The 21,146-nt window shown below is 39.3% G+C and overlaps 1 protein-coding gene across 1 annotated transcript in view; it reads right to left on the reverse strand.

Moving 5' to 3' along the window:
• DOPEY1 (dopey family member 1) overlaps positions 1-21,146 on the reverse strand; it is a 114,578-nt gene that overhangs the window by 57,611 nt on the left and 35,821 nt on the right. The window contains exons 6-13 of the mRNA XM_023507792.1: positions 19,595-19,693; positions 13,252-13,351; positions 12,415-12,524; positions 11,273-11,381; positions 9,619-9,739; positions 7,903-8,022; positions 5,684-5,798; positions 4,752-4,985 (exon numbers count right to left, since the gene is read on the reverse strand). Of these exons, the coding sequence (XP_023363560.1) occupies positions 4,752-4,985; positions 5,684-5,798; positions 7,903-8,022; positions 9,619-9,739; positions 11,273-11,381; positions 12,415-12,524; positions 13,252-13,351; positions 19,595-19,693 (1,008 nt within the window). The remainder of the gene's footprint in view (positions 1-4,751; positions 4,986-5,683; positions 5,799-7,902; positions 8,023-9,618; positions 9,740-11,272; positions 11,382-12,414; positions 12,525-13,251; positions 13,352-19,594; positions 19,694-21,146) is intronic.

Genomic DNA, 21,146 nt, shown 5'->3' on the forward strand with positions numbered 1-21,146 from the left:
CGCTGGTTCATGTCACACAGTCCCATGTTCCCTGAGTGGAGACCCTTACAATGTGCACGCTGGTTCATGTCACACAGTCCCATGTTCCCTGAGTGACTGTTTCTTCCCCTTTTCCTTTCTCTGCATCTTTCGCTGAGTGGATTAGTCTGAGAGCCTTGTTTTCAAGCTCCGGGAGTCCTTCTTCTGGGTGGTCTGGCCAGTTATGAAGCTTTCTGCTATATTTTAAAATTCTCTAAATGACTCTTTCATTTCTATAAGCTCCATTATACTGCCTTTCTCATCAGTGACTCTTCATTTTCTCACTGAATCCTAAATTCTTTTTTTGCTTCTTTGCATTTGTTTTCAACTTTCTCTTCAATCCCACTCCTCTTATTTGCTATCCAGATACTGAATTCCATTTCTGACATCTCAGCAATTTCCTTCCGGTTGGAGCTGTTGCTATAGGTCTATTGTGACCCCTTTGGAGTGTTTTTCATGTTGCCAGGGTTCTTCTGCTGGTTTCTTCCCCTTTGAAACCTCTTCTGCCAGCTTGGGGCAGACAGGTTTGCTGTAGTCGTTCTCCTTTGCTGGGAACTAGAGAAAGAGAGGTCCTAGCTGGTGCTTTGGCACCTGCTTTGGAATGCAGAATACTGGCCCTCAAGAAGAGAGGGTGAAATACAACTGCTCTGTGCTGTCCTGCTCCCCAGCAACTTCCAAATCCAAGCCAGCACTGGACACCCTCTATGCAGAGTTGGGGTTGCTCCCCAGGTTGTGGGAGATCGGTGCCTGTGTGTATAGGTGGTGTTGACAGTGGCAGCTGGATGAGGTTCTCTAATTAGTGGTGGTGGGTGTCAGGCTGCAGGTGTCTGTCCTAACTGGGCCCAGTGCAATGGTGGCTTGAGGTGAGTCAGGCACAGGCCCATGGGGCGGTTTACCTGAGGCAGCAGATAGGAGCCACAGGTTTGAAGGGCAGTTCAGGTGCTATCAGGGTGGGGCTGGGGGCAGGGCCAGGGTTGAGGAGCAGTGTGGGAGTTGTTGGAACAGGGCTGTGGGGCCACTGGGCCTCTGTCTCTCTCTTTGTCCAGCTCCCCCAGAGGCAGTCACCTAGGGCTTCTCAGATGATGTGGTTGGCACCAGTTCTACTCAAATGCCCTGTTGGGGGGTGCTTAGCTCACAGTCAGGGGGTGCCTGCTCCCCCTGTGTGGCCAGGGCAGTACTGAGACAGCTACCGTAAAGCTGAGCCCTGTGCAGACCTGGTTCTCTGGACCTGAGAACTCGAAAAGGCATCAGTCACAGCCATGTGGACACAGGAGCCCCAGGTGCCCTCTTTCCCTGCTCCCTGAGCAGGGTCCTGCACACACTCACAGCAGCACTGTGGTCTCTGGTATAGTGAGGGCCCCTTCACAGTTCAAGCCTGGATGTCCATGGGGGCCGTGCCCTGGCATTCTGTCCTCTTAGCCTTCCCTCTGGTACCTTCCAATCATGCTGACTGGATCACCCTGTCACCTTCCCCTTCACTTTAGAATGTCCCCCGTCACTTCTTTGATGATTCACAATGCTCTCTCCAAGAAGGCCTATTCATAGGTGGGAATCCACCTACAACTTTTTTTTCTTTTTTAGACACAGTCTCACTATATCGCCCTTGGTAGAGTGCTGTGGCATTACAGCTCACAGCAACCTCAAACTCTTGGGCTCAAGCGATTCTCTTGCTTCAGCCTCCCAAGTAGCTGGGACTATAAGCGCCTGCCACAATGCCTGGCTATTTTTTGTTGCAGTTGTCATTGTTTTTTAGCTGGCCTGGGCTGGGTTCAAACCCGCCAGCCTTGGTATATGTGGCTGGCACTGTAACCACTGTGCTACAGGTGCCCATCCCACCTGCAACTTTCAATCCTCTCCTTGAATGCAGTGTGTGTGGACTGTTTCTAGTTCAACACCTTGGCCCCGTCCAGATGAGGTCATTCTTGACTTCATTCTTTTCATCACTATATCTATAATAGCACAACTTTTCACATTATATAATGCCAAATTTGAAAGGTAGTTATCAGAATTAAACTTATTTTTCAATTGTTTTCTTTCAAAAAGGTTAGCAACCAACTAAAAGCATGCATGTTTTTAAAAAAAAGACCTTAAATCTTTAAATGATAAAACTATGAGTTTTTACTGTACATTTATTTTTGCATTAATACTTTTACAAATAAGAATCATAACAATAGATATTACGTTAATAGAATTCAAGCTATAAATTCAGTTGAATTTGCATACATTAACATATTTAGTTGTGTGGATTATTTATATGATAGTATTTCAAATTACTTTATAATAAGATGTCTAAGAAGCAGAAAGAAACTATGTTGAGGCTTTTGAGGACAGATGTCCAACATATCGATTCTATAATGATTTATATGTACCAGATGCACAGATTTAAATCAGGCTTATAATGTTTTAAAGAATTATTCCTCAGGCGGTGCCTGTGGTTCAGTGAGTAGGGCGCAGGCCCCATATAGTGAGGGTGGTGGGTTTAAACCCAGCCCTGACCAAATTACAACAAAAAATAGCTCGGTGTCGCGGCAGGCTCCTATAGTCCCGGCTACTCGGGAGGCTCAGAGAACAGAATCGCCCAAGCCCAAGAGCTGGAGGTTGCTGTGAGCTGTGATGGCACAGCACTCTACCGAGGGCGACAAAATAAGACTCTGTCTCAAAAAAAAAAAAAAGAATTATTCCTCAACTTATGCTTTCCAAAAATGTAATGTAGCAAACCCTCTCAGCATTTAAATATGATCAATTTTCAAATGCCTCAATAAAGATAACATTGCACTTTAGTAAGAAGAAGAAAAAGTATATACAGCCCTGAACAGTGCAAGATAATGAGACAGACAGAAGGAAAAATGCAGACTCCAAAGTTGGTGGAACATTACATTCTAAAGAGGCACATTAATTCTTGTTTATTGTTTAGGATTCAATGAGGGTACAAAGAATTAGGTTACACTGACTGCATTTGTGAAAGTCCCCCTTATAGTTGTGTCCTGACCCCAGGAGGTGTGCCATACACTGTGACCTCCCATCAGTCCCACTACCGCGCTCCCCTCCCCACTGCTTGTATTAGCTCCTAAGAGGTACATTAATTACTTGTCTGTTAGTTGATATGAGTGGTTGGTCCCACTGACCTTATCTGTAACATCAATAAGGGACCCCAGGTATGTTTTACACAGTCAGTCTCCACACTGGAGAGGAACCACTGAAAGAAGGTGAACGCCTTCTTTTCCATTCCCAGGAGTCTCATTCAAACAGAAACCTAAGGTTCAATATCAGTAAATACCTGTTTTATTTGTATTTCAATGAAAACCCTAAGAGCATAATTTAAATGCAATAAAATAAATTTTCCAATAAGAGTAGAAATAATATATATCACAAATAAAAAGCAGGTTGGTAGGAAATAAGAAACTAGAGAAGTCAGTGCAGGGCACTCCTGGGACACACTGAAACTGACTCAGATCGGCTGGTTCCTCTCATTCATGAAGGGCAAGCAATACATGTAGTGGAACAAGAGGGAGGCTTTAGGGTTAAAACTGACATTTTGCCTATCTGGGGGGGAGAAACAACTTAAAAAAAAGTAAGGGCAATTATACAACCCCAGGATTTGGGTAATATAAAAACACGATATTGTATAAATTTTTAATTCTTCATTTTATCATAGTGTCATTGTTCTTAAGTTCAATTTAATTATTATATAATTCAATTTACTGTCTCAGTCATATTTGCTAAAATATTTTTAATATTATAAACCTGAAAGTGTTTAAATTATTAACTTTTAAACTTTTTAACGTTTAGAAGATGTTTAAGTATATTACTAGTGTCAGACATAAAAATTATTCTAGAAGGTTAATTCTGTTCAACTTTATAAAGTCTTAGGCATTTGGATGACTGAGGAGAGTAAAACGATTCTGGATTTTAAGAACTGCATGTCAAGTATTTGGTGTATATGAGAATGACCAGCAAAGTCTACACCTCCTGTCCAATAGAGTCGCCAGTAGCCACATGTGGATGCTAAGTACTTGAATGTGATGTGTCTGATGTGAGGAACTAAATTTTTTTTTACTAAGTTTATTTTTATTTTTTGTTGTTGCAGTTTGGCTGGGGCTGTGTTTGAACTCACCACCCTCAGTACATGAGGCTGACACCCCACTCACAGAGCCACAGGCATCACCCTCAATTTTTAATTTAATTTAATTTAAATTTAAAAATAGATACTTAATTTATTTCTTAGGAAACTTTTAAGTATGTTTAGAACAATTTGTGTCCATGACTCTAACTTTTCATGTATAAATTTTATGATAAAAATTAGCATTGAAATGATATGCTATTATGAATAAAGTAGACATTAGAATTTGAAAGTGCAAACACAGAATGTAAACTAGCTCATGAATTTTTTTATATGACATCAATTTTATATAGATCACATGCTGAAATAATAATATACTGGTTTTATCAGGTTAAATAAGTTAAAATTAATTTCACCTGTTTATTTTTATCTTTTTTTAATGTGGCTACCAGAAAATGTAACATCACCCATATTATTCACGTTACACTTGTGTGGGAAAGTACTGACATAGCAGTTAAACCACAAAGCCCACAGGAGGTCCATGGACACAGGACTTCAATCTAAGGAGGAGTCACGGCGATCTCAATGCTCAGGTACAGTGGTTTTATACAGAAACTGCTTGGCTCTGAAGAAACGTAACTGGTCTGACACCACAGATAGAAGCTGACCTTACCTTTCTGTCTTCCCACTCTTTCACTGTGCTGCTCTGCCCTCCTGGCAGGTGCAGAGCGCCTCCCGTGCCAGCAGACAGCAGCGGTGGCTGGACCTTGCTGAGGATTTTGGAGCAGAGTCTGAGCGAGTCCGTGAGCTCAGACAGGTGCAGGGTCTGGAGGTGGCTCGTCAGGGCAGAGATCATCCTGAGCAGCAGCTGCGGCAAGTGTTCTGTCTGGATTTCAATGTAAGTCTCCTGAAAATAAAGCGAAATGAAAACATTTTAAACCATGTACAACCACAAAGTATTTCATTTATGTTTTAGTCTACACAAATAAGACAATGCTTTTCACTCATCTTTAATGTTTTATAAGTATCATGCTCTTCATTAACATGGAATAGACATTTTATTATTGATGACTTAGAAAATTTCTATTCCCAAATTCTCAGTTTAAGTGCTTAAAAGCATATATTACAAAATAACCCATTTTATCTGCTATATTACTAAAATTAGAGTATAACAATAGTGAATGGAATCAGTTAAAAACAAAACAGGCTGAATGTCATACCTGACACAGCACCCTCATACTTCTAGAAGGCTTCGAAATGAGAGAGCAAAGAATTGAGGAGAGAAAACAGAAGGGGAAAACATTTCCAACAGTCTTCACTTAACAGAGAGAAGCGTTAATGATCATAAATACAGCACCAGACCACCAAGCAGTTAAGATTTTATAACATGCAATTACGAAGTACATTCCATGTATTTTACATATACATATATGATAGAGGATAAAATACTTGGAAAATTTTATGAAAAAAGCTTTACCAAAGGGAAAAATCAATTTAATTTTAAAGATGATATTTATTTACATATGAGGTCTGCCTCTAACATAAAATATTTTAATTATATTATTAGATTTCCTTGTTTTTTCCCCCCCCCCAAGGTGGTCTTACCAGAGAAACTATATCCAACACAAAGCCCACCAGTGAGCAGAAGCTGGCCAGCTGTGACTCAGATGGCTCGCTGCTGTCCCCAGGCCCAGTCTGGAGTCTGGCATGCAGGGTCCTCCTAAAAGGACAACAGTATTTTATCAAGTATAGCTCAAGTCACGAGAACACACACGACATGAACTCTAATGAGGCCATGAACACTAGGATGCACAGTGATGTTCCTGTGACTGCACATTCCATCCATTCCCTCCAGGGACATTCCCTGAGGGAAACGGAACAGGTATGTCTGTCTGAAAAACTCTCAGCAACATTCCTACAGCCTCTCCCCAACTCCCATTCTGTACCTCAAGTGTTCTGGAAAGACCTCACGTTTTCATATTTCCCGCTGCTCCCACTACAGATGTTACCTCTAGTTAAAATTAATTGATTTCTATCCTCAGAGCCTTTAAAGAAAGGCCCATTTGTCCTCCTGAACTACTGCTCCTCCCCAACCTGATTTTTCCACATTCAGAATCCATCTGTCTTCAACATCAGAGATCAAATGTTACCTCCTCCAGGAAGCCTCTTCTGATCCAGCAGTAGAGATCATTCCTCCACCAAACATTCATGTTAAGTCACATTAACTCTACATGACCACACACTGCCCTACACTCTGAAGACACAAAGGAAGAGAATGATACAGTCCCTGACCAACGAGGGTCAAGTGCACGACAACAGATGCAAAGAGGTGACTGTGTGGGAGGAGCTGATCCTGATGAGAAATGGGAGGGAGTCAGTGAGGGTGGTGACCTCTGTGCAGGACCTGACCAGACAAGCTCTTAGAAAGAACAGCATAAGTGAGGGCTCGGCAGCTTGGAAACTGATGTGTGTGCAGGTTGGCTGAGAAGTGTGGGGGAGTATGTATGTGTGCACGTGTGTGTACATGTGAGAATGTGTGTGTACGTACACATGTGTATGCATGGACATGTGTGAACGTGTGTGTGTGTGTATGTGTGAATGCAGAAGGTGAAACCAAGGCAGAACCAGGAGCAAAAAGACACTCAGGTTCCTCTGGACCCTCACATCCAATTTCTCTATTTGGCATCCATCAACTTCAAGTGCTTCATACTGAGAATGATCTTGTGCGTGTCTCGTCTTGGGAGACAGAGACTGTGTACAGCACACTGCTTTTCAGCAGGGTGCTCAACAGCTGCTGAATGAGTAAGCAAACAACTTTCTAAGATTAATGTATAGCAGTAATGTTTAAATTTTTAATTAAAATACTTCTAATCCTAAGATTGCACGTGTTTATTTTTTGACTCTATGTTCCTGAGGACTGAGAGGTTAATTTGGTTCTGAGAGGTCTGGTTTAGCCTCCACATTCTGATCAGGCTCACTGGCATCCCAGGGTTGTCAGACTACTCTTTAGGCTTCTGTCCATAGTGGTAAAGGGCTTTTATCACTCATCCCAGAGACAACACGTGACGGTTCCAGTGGCTTTAGCAACACAAGAGTGACCAGAAATTTTTGTTAATCAAAGTGGGAATCCTTCTGGGCAAGTGTGCTAAGGTAGCAACCACAGATATCCTATCTTCTCTAAAACAAGAAAAGCTACGCTGCTATAAACGGGAGAAGGAAAACCTTTCATCTATGTTAGTATGTGAATAACTCATGTCTAGACTCCTTTCCAATTTTAAGATTATATGATCAATGATTTTATATCCTAAAGCAATGACTGTCAACCCGTGTGCTGCAAGAGGATCAGGAGTGCCATGAAAATTTTTATAGACCATTAATTAAATTATTTTTGAAGTTCAAAGGATAGTTGAGTATATTATTTTTTTTTACTTTTTTTTGTTTGTTTGTTTTTTTAGAGACAGGGTCTCGCTCTTGCTCTGGCTGGTATTGAACTCCTGAGCACAGTGATCCACCTGCCTCAGCCTGCCAGAGTGCTAGGATTACAGGCATGAGCCACCACACCGGGCCCTTTATTCTTCTTTTTAATGAACATAATTTTAGTGTGCTGCAGAAGGTTAACTATATAGGTTCAAGTGTGTGGTGCAATTAAAAAGTTTGAAAAACACTGTCCTAAGGTAACAAGGTGGAAAGAGATTATGCCTAGTAAATAAGTAGCAGGTGTCAGTGGTAGTCGAACGTATGAAAGAACATGCTTTCATTAGATTCAATTAAAAGGTTAGCTTTGGATGTTACTAAATTAAAATGAATGAAAAAATTGAACATACCTACAACATTCTTCAAACCAGCGTGCAACGTAATCCCACATATAATAAGGCTCAAAGGAATTAAAGAGAAGGTTGGCAGTTTTAATCAGCTCTGCTGTTTTCTTATTTTCCCTTAATTTACTAAAAAAGAGAAAAGAAAAATAAAAACTAAAAAGTATTAGCATTTATCTTCTTCTAATGTAAATCTAAGTGCAATACTATGAGGGTAGTAGACACTCGCAGAGCGCTGCCGGAGTGTGCCCGCTGGAGACTGGGACAACCACCTCTGCCTGCTGCTACTCTGCTGTTACTTTGTGTGCAGTTCTTTTTTCAAATTTGAGCTTTCATAACTCAAATGTATGATCAAGATCAGAAATTAGCTTTGTAAAATTTCTGAATAAAAAACACAAAAGAACAGGAAGTGATTCCTGAATTATTTTGAGTCTGTGACTATCAATTTGGTATCAAATTCTGTTTCTCTTGACATGTACAAACTGAGTAGTGATTTGATTTTTATAGCCTTGATTCTGAAGAATTTTGTTTACTTTCCTGTGCTGTTCAGGATTTTCTTAAGGTTAAATTTATTTTGATCAATTTCCATCAAATTATTCCTAGCTTGAAAAACAACAAAAAAGACCACTGCTGTATAAAGTCATTATTACTGAAATTCCATTAGGTAAAAATCACTTCCTTATTTGAAGTGACAGCCCTTTAGCCTACTTTTTCCTCCCATCCTAGCAATTAAAAAAACTGTCTTTATACGGTGGTATTATAAATACAACTAGCATGCAGAAAAGACTAATTAAATACTCTATGGTAATCGAGATTTTCAGGGCACAGAAAGAAACAAGAGTATCAGGTTACTTAACATTAACATCTTTAATGAAAAGAAGGGGATTATGTCATCAGAAATAAAAATGTCTTAAAATATTTTAGTATATAGATAAAAGCATGTTTTAGGAAATAACCCAGGGCAAAAGCATCACCAAGGAGACATCAATGAAATGCAAACGATGTAAAAAAAATCACAGTCTTGGACGCTTTGTCACATTATAATAAATGAGGACCCTAGAGAAGCGCTCATCTGCCCAACAAGGAGGAGACCTGGAGTTCTGTCAGCACGTGTGAACCACTGAGCAGAGCAAGGGGTGACCATGTCACACCGCTTGGCCTGTCCCAGCATCCGAAACACATACACACATGCCTGACAGAGAAACTACCACACCTCGAAAGACAGACAGACCCCAGTCCTGTCCACTCACTCCACTCCATGCTTGTCCTTCTCTGGACTATGATTTGGCCTCCTGAGTCTGTCACATCCCCAAGGGGCACCACCCCCTGCCAACAAATAATGGTGTGTCCCAAGCAAGATGGCCTTGTTTGGGGCAACTCCCATTAGCAATGCATGGCAGTTGGTCTCCTGTGAGTCTGATAAGTGTAAATAAATTCCCTGCTGCCTGTGTCTTTGCACTAAGTGTAATGTTCTAGACTGGTGACATTAAGAACTAAGCCTTGAACGTGGTGTTCTGCCATCACGCTGGTAAGAGCCTGTTTGGAAGATCAGGGCAGCTAATTTGGACACTTTATATTGTGAAAATACACTGAGACTGCACGATTCCCTACTTAGTTATAACTAACACCTACCCTGAGTGCATGCACAGAGCAATGCTCACTTTATGAACGTGTATTAACAAATGAGAACCTCTTCTTGTCATGTTTAATTTTTCGATAATCTACCTGCTTAACTGAGCGTGATCCTTACTGAAGGGGCGGTCCATTTGAAGATCCAGTTCTGCTTTGCATTGAGAATATAATGTTCTAAACACCTCAATCAGGACATCTTCCAGAATCACAGGCCCTAAAATATACAAATAAAAGACAGTACTTAATTAGCACTGGAAAATCATAATCATTTGGAAACTGATCCAAGTAAGGATGTTCTAAAACAAAGTATTTTTAAAAAACATTTTTTGGAAGCTAAAGCTCACATTTTGAAATGTTAATGTAAAATGGTAAATAAAAATAAAATAAAATAAAACGGTAAACAACTGGAAAAAATGTTTATTTAAGGTATAGGTTAACATTAGAAATTATGGAATCAGGGAAATTGGTTTTGCCAGTTTAAAGTTGTTACTTTGGACTAGTTACTTAACTTCATTGACCTTTAGTTTCCTCAGAGAATGAAGATAATACCAAACTTACAGGACTCTTTTAAAATAGTTAGGAAAAATACTTGTAAGGTGGGTAGGATAGTCTGTAGAATATAATGAGTATTCAATAAATGCTACTTGTATTACTACTATTGTTATTTAATTTATATGATTCTAAAATTTATGTAATACTAAAATGCATAAGGCGAAATGTTTTTGCTATTACAGATGACAATTTCCTTAATAAAAAGATTCATGAGCATTATCTATCATTGTATAATAGCTAAAAAAAGCCCTTCAATGTGATTGATATAACGCAAGTTGTTTTTATATTTAAAACTTTTCATTTTTAAGAAATGATAAGAAGACATGTATATCTGAGTTGTTTTTTTTTTTTTTTTTTGACACAGTGTTTTGCTCTGATGCCCAGACTGGAGTGCAGTGATGTGATCTTAGCTCACTGCAGCCTCAAACTCATAGACTCAAGCAATCCTCCTGCCGCAACCTCTCAAATAAGTGAGATTATAGGTGCATGCCTTGATGCCCAGCTAATATTTTATATATAATTTTAAACATGGAATCTTGCTATGTTGCCCAGGCTAGTCTTGAATTCTCGGCTTCAAGAGACTCCTGCCTCGGCCTCCCAAAGTGCTAGGATTATAGTCCTGAGCTACCATGCCTGACATGCATATTTGCTAAACATCTGCAGATAATTGGAAGAAATTATATACGTCATGATTTCATGTCATTGTTGCCAATATTTATGACTTTTTTCTTAATTTCTGTCTCATGTGCCACAATTAACTTCCCAACAGATCTAACATGTAACAAGTATACAATGAAGAAAGGGAAAACAAACAGAATAAAGGCAATGTGGGGAAGAAAGTTAAGGGACATAACCCAAATATTTTTGCTCAAGTCTTTGAATTCTGTGAACTATAAATTAGCCATGACAGATCACAAACATTTCAATTTCAGTAACGATCAGGATTAAAAGCAGCTTAGAAAGCACCTTTAAATGACCTTCTGCTGCAGACACAGCACAGGGTAACAGACCAGCTGGATCAGTATTTGTATCTTCCTGACTTTCAAGAGTAAACTTCTTGGTAAGAAATTGCTTAGAATTTATATTTAAAGGCCACATCAAAATATAATAATTTTCCTAATGACTCTTATTTTTTATTACAAAACAATACAAAATAATTACATGTGACTTTACACCTTCAGACAGTATGTATTACCTAGCTCAGGTTTGTCCAGTAAGCTGATTAAAATACGAAAGGGTTTTAGATCTTGCATTAGAGTACTCTCTTCTCCAAATCCATTCACTTGTAAGATTCCTACCATTGCCTTTAAAAAAGAACAGTATATTAGTCACTTACGTAAACAGATTGAGAGATTTTTTTCTTAAGAAAAATATTTTACAATGTAACTGTATACAATGGAGATTTATAGCCCATATTGCTTTTCTGAAGCCCTTTGACTAAGATTGGCCTTCTTCCTCTGCTAGAAAACAATAAAAAACGTATTTTCTGTCTTGAGAGAAGAGAAAGTGCTTAAATTTTCACTAGAAGGCCAGTGGAAGAGTCAAAGAAAATTGAGAAAAATTTATTCATGGGTTGGTTTTATGCCCTAACGATGAACGGCTTCTACTTACTAAGATCACCGACTCCACACCACACCACGTTATCATGGCAGCATCTGCTAGTATGCAGTTATTTTCCCATTAATGACTCAAAACTAACTGTATACACATAACTTCACTCATTTAAAAATGTTTCAGATACCACGTATGTTCATATATTTTGTTTTACAGTATCTTGAAGACATGCAATTGAAGTCAAAATATTATGAAATAAATCTATAGAACATTTTAACATTGACTTTACAACAGCAGCTCCACCACACTTAGAAACAGTTGACTCACAAATCTCCCCAGAGCTTCCTAGGAAATAACACGGGTTTTAAAATCTTTCAGAACAGTTCCAACTTTTATAGGGCAGATAGGTAAGAAGCTGAAACTATATACACACACTATTTTGTGTGTGGTTTGAATAGTGTGAGTGTTTAATATAAATCCAAATAAAGGGAAACTTCCTTTACCTTAACCTGATGGGAGTTGGAGAAGCCCAGGACACCCATCTCGCTGCACCTATATTTTAATAAGGTCATGAAAAAACACAGAGCATCCCCAACTTTGCATGTGGTTGAGCTTGTGGCCATCCACCATTTCACTCAGATTTGCTTATAAGGGTCACACTGAGAATTTGTGAGTCTTGTTTCCACTCCTGTAGCTCTGAATTCCAGTAAGGCAGGACTTGTTTCATACTTTTTCTGTAATTCTGGTGGTAAGTAACCAAAGAATAATGAAAGTATTCATTACCTGGACCAATAACTCTTTTGAAAAGGTAGTGAAATAGTAAGTGGCGTGTTCTTCCGGATTACTGTGTCTTGTGCTTCTGGGTCCTGTGATAGCCCCGTTGTTATCAAAACCTCCATGGAAACAAATCACAAAGTGAATTAAAATGGAATTCCCAAAACTGCTGTTCACTAAATACCAAAACTGCAAATATCTAAAAAACAGCACTAAACACTTACCAATTAGTAGCCCATTCAATGTCAGCAAGAAAGATCATTTTAGATAGTTTAATAAAGGGAAACCAATTTCATACATCAGTATCATAGTATTCTTCAGAATTGCCCCGTTGTTTGGTTGTCTCAGTCTTACCAACAGCAAAATAACGGAAGACTCAGAATATCCAAGGTAAGTTAATAGCTTGGGCATTCTCTCACTGCAGGCAGTAAGGAGTTGTGAAGACAGGCCACACACGCACAGAAAGGATAGGAGGCCACAGTGGGCAAGTGCTCTCCTGCTGCCTCAGAGAGGGCTGGTGCAGGTGGGGAACATTAGTCCTGCTTCCTCGGATGACTTCTAAGTTTGGGACAGTGTGCTGTTACTTTGATTCTTAGACCCTTCTTTGTCTACTAACTTATAGTGTAATAACCCCAATTTATAAGGGGAAAAAGTCTTGTCCAAGATAACATGACTTTGTGGATTCAAATAGATTCAACCAAGAAGCTTCTGAAATGTCTTCATATAATACACAGTTAACAGCTACCTTTTTATTGTTCATTTACACAAAAACTTTTAGTTTTTTCATTTAATACAACTTGGTATTATTCACACATGGAAATCTCTCTTCGTCTTTCACAGACCTACCGAGAAGCCAGGCGTAAAGTCTCCGGTTTAGGGACATGTCTCTTCTCAACACTACGTGAAGGGCTGCGGACAAGATCCTGATCATGTCTGGGCGGGTCGCCTGAAAGAGTTAAAAATGTTTATGTACTTAATTATGTACAAAAGCACATTGCCTTCTTCTTCTTCTTCTTTTTTTTTTTTGAGACAGAGTAGTATCACTATGTCACCTTTGGTAGAGTGTCCTGCCGCCATAGCTCACAGCAACCTCAAACTCTTTGGCTTAACCAATTCTCTTGCCTAAGCTTCCCAAGTAGCTGGGACTACTGGTGCCCACCACAACACCCGGCTATTTTTTTCTTTTTGGTTGTGGCTGTCATTGTTGCTTGGCAGGCCCAGGCCAGGTTTAAATCTGCCAGCCTCAGGGTATGTGGCTGGTGCCCCAGCCGCTGAGCTACAGGTGCTGAGCCTGCCTTTTTCTTCTTTAAAAAATAATGCCTTGCAATATGCTCAGAGCGTTAGGCTACAGAAGGGGCTTTCCTCCAGTATTATCTCATTTGATCTTCCAAACACAGGAACTGCATGTTACAGATTAGGGAACAGGAAGAAAGGTAACCTGAGATCTCGTTCAGTCGCACAGCTAAAATTATAACTGAATTATTTTAACTTACAGTTTAAGTTTCTTTATCTCATCTAATCGAAACAAATCTGACACAAAACAAAGACAATGGGATAGGTACAAGAAAATCACATGCCGTCAATCCTGCACATTACAGTGCTGTCAGCTGACTGTAAACGCCTTACAAGGCCACTATCCTCATCAATTCCAAGTCTTTCATTTCTTCTTTTAAAATTTTTTAATCTTATATTTCAACATTAAAAAATATAGAAAATAATATAATAAACCTCTTTGTATCAACTTTAACAAATCTTAATATTTTTTCATTTTGTTCCAGATATTTTAAAGAGAAATAATTCCTTTTTTTCCCTGCCTCTTTCCCACTAGTCCTAATTAGATGTTTAAAAAAGATTCAGTGAAAAGAGGTAAAGTTTAAAAGAAAAGGGAAGACAATTAATTTGCATCTTTAGAATATCACTAGAGGCCAGACACCACGGCTCATGCCTGCAATCCTCAGCCCTCTGGGAGGCCTAGGTGGATGGACTGCCTGAGCTCAGGCGTTTGAGACCAGCCTGAGCAAGAGTGAGACCCCATCTCTACTAAAAATAGAAAAATTTAGGCAAGAGGATCACTTGAGCCCAAGAGTCTGAGGTTGCTGTGAGCTATCATGATGCTATGGCACTTTACCCAGAGTAATAGAGTGAGATTCTGTGTCAAAAAAAAAAAGGAAAGAAAAGAAAAAAAAAAAAAGAGTATCATTAGATATTCACCTTATAATATAATCCTGGAAGTTAGGCTGGAAGTTGACTAGTAAACAGCCTAAGGGCTTAGTCAAATTCAAATGCCTGGTTAGTGTCCCAGCAGGATGAAGAACTTCCCTCTCCCTAATCATGGACCAGTGAAGGCTATGCTTCTTGATGGAGTTACAAGCAAAAACGATGCACCCAGCTCATTTGCTTTAAAAAAATCTGCAAGGCTAGGTGCCTGTAGCACAGTGGTTATGGCGCCAGCCACATGCACTGAGGCTGGCAGGTTTGAGCCCAGCCTGGGCCACCTAAACAACAGTGACAACTGCAACAAGAAAACACCCGGGCGTTGTGGCAGACCCCTGTAGTCCCAGCTACTTGGGAGGCTGAGGCAAGAGAATCACTTAAGCCCAAGAGTTTGAGGTTGCTGTGAGTGTGATGCCACAGCACTCTAACGAGGGTGACATACTAGGACTCTGTCTCAAGATAAATAAATAAAAAAATTTGCGAAAAATTACCAAGATGTTACAGAACATAGATTAATAGCAGCTGACAAATTATGGACATACCTCTAGAACTGAGCTGTCTTCTATTAATCTAGAAAATGTCTAAGTGTGGTCCCCAGATTCCTGGGTATCAATTAGACTCTTAGGAGATCCACAGAGTAAAAACTAGCTATTCAAAAAATAAAACAAAACTAGCATATTCATAACAAATAAGATGATGCATATTCATAACAACACCCAGACTGTTTGCCTTTTCTCCCTTTTGATATTGACGCTGATCTACAGCCGGTGAAACTGCTGGCACCTGTGCCTGGGAGGAGGTGGTGCAGCGGGACCACCGTACTCATAACCACTGCATTTTTTTTTTTGCTGCTGTGTACTTACATAAAAATGAAAAACAAAATGGAAAAGAAAAGCAAGTTTCACTTAATAATGTTGATGAAAAAGCAAAAATTTGTTTTACTCAGTGTGAAGTACAATTAAAGCATGTCTAACTTATATTTAAGTATGATGGTTGTCTCAAGGAAAAGCATTTGTGCAACTATCTGAGCTATGAGCCACAGAATGCCACTTTTACTTGAACGAATGACTCACTCCAACTATGATTATTGCAGCTTGGAAATTTGGCATCATTTTCTCAAACAAAACAAGCCCATCACTTCAAAAAAAGCAACTGACATTATTACAAATAATAAAATTTGAGTATCCAAGGAAAATTTTGAGTTTCAGAAAACTTGTATATTTATTGAAAATGATTCTTTTGAAATGAATTGGCTTTAAAGTTTCCCAGTACAGAGCTTAGATGTTCCTTAATACCTAAAACTCTTCACTGATTAGATCAGCAGTGATTATAATAATGCGATTGTTCATCACTGCCTAATGAAATGTGTCACCATTTGGAAAATCTGCATAATTCAATAAACCGATCTTTCCTAAATGACCGGTCCCAATGTCACAGAAGCATATATGTGTGAAAGGTCCGCTGCAAGGACAAGACAGCCAGTGAGCTTCAATGAAGTGGAAGATGGAAATTTCTTTGATATTGTTTTAGATTCCATATTGTAATTAATCTTTAAAAACTAGGGCTTGACAAAATCTGGAATAGTATCACAGAAGAATATTCCTTTTTTTTGGAGACAGAGTCTCACTCTATTGTCTTCAGTAGAGTGCTGTGGCATCACAGCTCACAGCAACCTCCAACTCCTCGGCTTAGGTGATTCTCTTGCCTCAGCCTCCCAAGTAGCTGGGACCACCGGTGTCCACCACAATGCCTGGCTATTTTTTTGTTGCAGTTTGGCTGGGGCCGGGATTGAACCCACCACCGTTGGTATATGGGGCTAGCTCCCTACCCACTGAGCCACAAGCACCATCCGAAGAATATGCCATTTTAACAGAAAATGGTATTGACATACTCTTCCCTTGTTCAGCTACACACCAGTGTAAAATCAGATTTTCTTCATAGGCTTTAACCAAACAAATAATCACAATAGATTAAATACAGAAGCAGCTATGTGCTTTTAGGCCAGACAATAAAGAGACTGGATAAAATATAAAACAATGCTTCTCACTTTTTTTTAAGTGTTGGAAAATAGTTACTTGCATAAAATGTTATTTATGCTAACATGAAAACTCTGGGGTTGTCAAATGATGTTTTTAAATTTGTTTGTTTTAATTTATAATACACTATAAACATCTAATCCACATAAGCAAACATTTTTAGAAACCTCAATTTTTTTTTTTTTTTGCAGTTTTTGGCCAGGGCTGGGTTTGAACCCACCACCTTCAGCATATGGGGCCGGCACCCCACTCCTTTGAGCCACAGGTGCTGCCCAGAACCTCAATATTTTTAAAGAATGTAATAGGGTCCTGCAATCTAAGCATTTGAGAACTGCTGACCTAGCTATTCAATATCAGATATGTAGATTAAAGATATTATCACAAAACCTTCAAAAGTACAAATATTTCATCTTTGGTAGAAAACCTCTTAAGAAAGAAGTGGGATATGTTGATCAAAGGATACAAAGTTGTAGTTAAAAGGGAAGAATAAATTTGAATGATCTACTGTACAATATGGTAACTGCAGTCAGTAACGATGTATTCTCACTGCTGGGAGTAGATTAACGCTCTCGTTGTAAAAAACAGGTATGTGAAGTAAAGAACGTTAGCTCATTTTAGCCACGATGTATACGAATTTTAAAATATTGTTTTGTACATGATAAATATATACAAATTTTATCAATTAAAAGATAAAATAGCTGGGCTTGGTGGCTCACACCTGTAATCCCAGCACTTGGGAGGCTGAGGCAGGTGGATTGGCTAGCTCACAGGTTCGAGACCAGCCTGAGCCACAGAGAGAGTCTGAAGTTGCCGTGAGTGGTGATGCTACAGCACTGTACTGAGGGCAGAGACTCTTGTCTAGGAAAAACAAAACCAAAACAATAAATGGAATAAAAAAATAATAAGAAGTCACTTTTAGTTTGTGATTGATATAACTACCGATTTCTAATATGTAAAAAAATTCTATTACAATCTAAATAAAATGTGTAACTATTAGAGATTTGGATCAGCTTTCCAGAAAATAAATAAAAGATGTATAAAAGACTGTTCACTGCTAAAATGCATCATTGCAAGCATACTTTTGGAGAAGGTGATGCGGTCTCTGAAGTCACAACCAGTCAGTACTTGCCAAAGTTGCACATGAAAGACCAGGCAAGAGAGGGGTGGGGAGCAGAGACGCTGGCCATGAAAGACCAGGCAAGAAGAGGGTGGGGAGCAGAGATGCTGGCCATGAAAGACCAGGCAAGAGAAGGGTGGGGAGCAGAGACGCTGGCCATGAAAGACCAGGCAAGAGGAGGGTGGGGAGCAGAGACACTGGCCACAGCCTCCTCCTCAGGGCCTCTCACAGGGAGAGCCACTCTCCACTTAGGGCTTTTGTTTGTTTGAGACAGTCTCACTCTGTCATTCTGGGTGGAGTGCCCTGGCATCAGCATAGCTCACAACCCAGCTAGTTTTTTCTATTTTTAGTAGAGATGGGGTCTCGCTATTGCTTAAGCTCAGGAGCCGGAGTTTGAGGTTGCTGTGAGCTATGATGCAGTAGCACTCAACACCTCAGTGACTGAGAGACTCTCAAAAAAAACCCCAAGTCCAGACAGTATATATTTAGGCACTGGAGCACATACATTTTTTTGGGCATGATCTTCTTTATTTTCCTTCATAAGCCTTTATTTATTTTTCTTACACTTGGTAGAGTGCCATGACGTCACTGCTCACAGCAACCTCAAACTCTTGGGCTCAAATGATTCTCTTGCTTCTGCCTCCCAAGTAGCTGGGACTTATAGGTGCCTGCCACAGCACCCGGCTATATTTAGAGATGAGGTCTCGCTCTGGCTCAGGCTGGTCTTTAACCTGTGAGCCACCCAGCCCTGCCCTCTTCATAAGCCTTTAAAAACCCTTTCTTATCCTGTGTATTGTTCAGCCACCTCTATACTAGAGCACTGCTCAGCTGACTGGCCCCCCAGGGTCTTCTGTGAAAAGCCAAAAGGCAGAATAAAGATTTCTGGTTAAGGATGAAGGTTTCAAAACAGAAACTAGGGGGTGCTTTATGTCCCAACTGGTGACAACACAAGCAATGAAACATAAAATCCTTTAGTTATTAATAATTCAACTTAAAGTTGAATAAAATAAAAATTTAAATAAATAGCATAACATAGAAAAAACTGAATAATCAATAGAAATTGGCCAATCATAATGAAAACGCACTTTAACTATCTGCCATTTGCAGTTCTTACAAAGACTTCACGTAATCTTCTCTGATACTGCCTTTTTAGCAGTAAACTCACTCTCCAAGGTGGGTATTCTCGATTCTCCCTTATTATTTTGGCTGGTACGCAGCTCCACCACTCTGGACGCTCATGCACTGGGGCTCTGAACCAGTCTTCATCCAGGTTTAGACTCAAAGGAATATAGATCGCTTCTTTTACAATGGGGATACTGAATGATTTTCAGGAATGAAATGCCTCATCTATGATTTGTCAAATTAGTTGCTGTTATTTATAATGAAAGTAGTTTAGAATGTCACATGATTAAATATATGGCTCTTAAATAACGTCCTGTGCTGATAAGGTCTGACATTCCTCACAAATGACACGAGCAAGGTGAGGGGGCAGCAGGACAGACAGTGGCTGGGGGAAGGCTGGTGTGAGAGTCGCGGCATGTTCAGAGGTAGTTAGCAGTATTTACCTCTTGGTTTTTACAGGTTAGAACGTTTTACAAAAGTATAAAATAATCCATGCAATCACCATGTCCTTATTCAATCAGTGAACCTTTTTGCTTCAATCTTTTGACATCGAATTCCATTTCTTAAAACGGAATTTATTTTCTACATTTTGATTTATGAAACAAAAGAATCTAATATACACGCTTTTAAAAAATAACTACATATCATGGCTCTACGGCTCCCGGAGCGTCTGGCAGCAGTATCGGCACTGATGCTTTACCTGACTCATGTGGAAGGGGAAGCAGAACAGGATGAGGTCCAGCGTGCTCCTCTGCACCAGGACACTTGAGTCCTGCACCGCAGTGCTCACTGCCTCCACCTGCAACGAGAGCATCTTTAACATCCATGGTCTAGGAGTCTGCAAAAGTTTTCCCGTGAAAATATAGAAACTCTTCTTCTTATCTAACAAATAAAAATATGCTTCTGAGGATCTTATCAATAATTAAGTGTATTTACATTACTTTTAATAGATAATATATCACGAGGCCTTAAAAATTAGATAGTACAAAAGGGTACACTGAAAAACGGTTCTGTTTCATTTCTGTCTTCCAAATATCCAAATTCCCTTTTGTAGGTAACCAGCATTACCAGCAAACACTTTCTGCAGATACAAGTAAACAGAATCCATTCATATATCCCAAGCCAGGCCTTTTTTCATTTAACAATATATTTTGGAGAATTTTCCTTATGGTTATACATACATAAAGAGCTTCACCACTTTTTATGGCCAAAGAAGTACTGCACAAATAAATCCCCATTTATTTAAAAGGCTTGTAATCACGGACATGTATACTTTCCTAAACATTCAGGGTTGTAGACACCGCTGCAGAAACACCTGCAGGAGAATCCGTCAGAGTGGAAGTGACAGACTGTGGGGCAGGCAGGCCAAGTTACTATGTAGACAAGGCAGAGCCTTCCATTAAGGCTGCATCTTTATATTCCTACCAGCTATGTGTGACCATTTGTCTCTCCATGCTAACCAACGTTTTTAATTTTCCCCACGTATTAAAAATATAACACATGAAAATTGGTTTGGTATAGTATAAATTTTATTTCTATTATTATAAATAAAGTTGAGCATCTTTTCATGTTAGAATTACTCTTATTTCTTTTAAATTATTTGTTTAAATCTATTTGACTTGATTGTTCATATTTATTAGTTTATTTTATTGGTTTATCTCTTTGAATATTAGCATGCATTGTCCTTTTTTATTTTTTTTGAGACAGAGTCTCACTATGTCGCCGTTGGTTGAGTGCTGTATTATCACAGCTCACGGCAACCTCAAACTCTTGGGCTTAAGAGATTCTCTTGCCTCAGCTTCTCAAGTAGCTGGAACTACAGGCGCCCACCACAACGCCCGGCTATTTTTGTGTTGGAGTTGTTTAGCTGGCCTGGGCTGGATTCCAACCCACCACCCTTGGTGTATGTGGCTGGCACCGTAACCACTGTGCTATGAGTGCCAAGCCAGGAAGCGTTGTCCTTTGCTTGTGATGTGTTACAAATATTTTTCCAACTGTGTAATCTGTCTTTTTAATTATTTAAAAAAAAGTTTAAATTTCCATTAAATTATTAAAAAGAAATATGACAATATATTTTAAAACCTGAGTAAAAATAGAGGAGTTTGGCAGTTCTTTGTATACTTAAAATACCTTAGAAGAAAGTAAAGTAAATCCCTGGGACCTTGAATTAGATAATGGTTTCTTAAATACGAAATCAAAAGCACAGGCAGTAAAAGAAAATGATAACAAATGAAATGAACTTGATCAAAATT

The sequence above is a fragment of the Otolemur garnettii genome, unplaced genomic scaffold, assembly GCF_000181295.1.
Source record: "Otolemur garnettii isolate 467f Iridium unplaced genomic scaffold, OtoGar3 scaffold00205, whole genome shotgun sequence".
NCBI classification, from domain to species: Eukaryota; Metazoa; Chordata; class Mammalia; order Primates; family Galagidae; genus Otolemur; species Otolemur garnettii.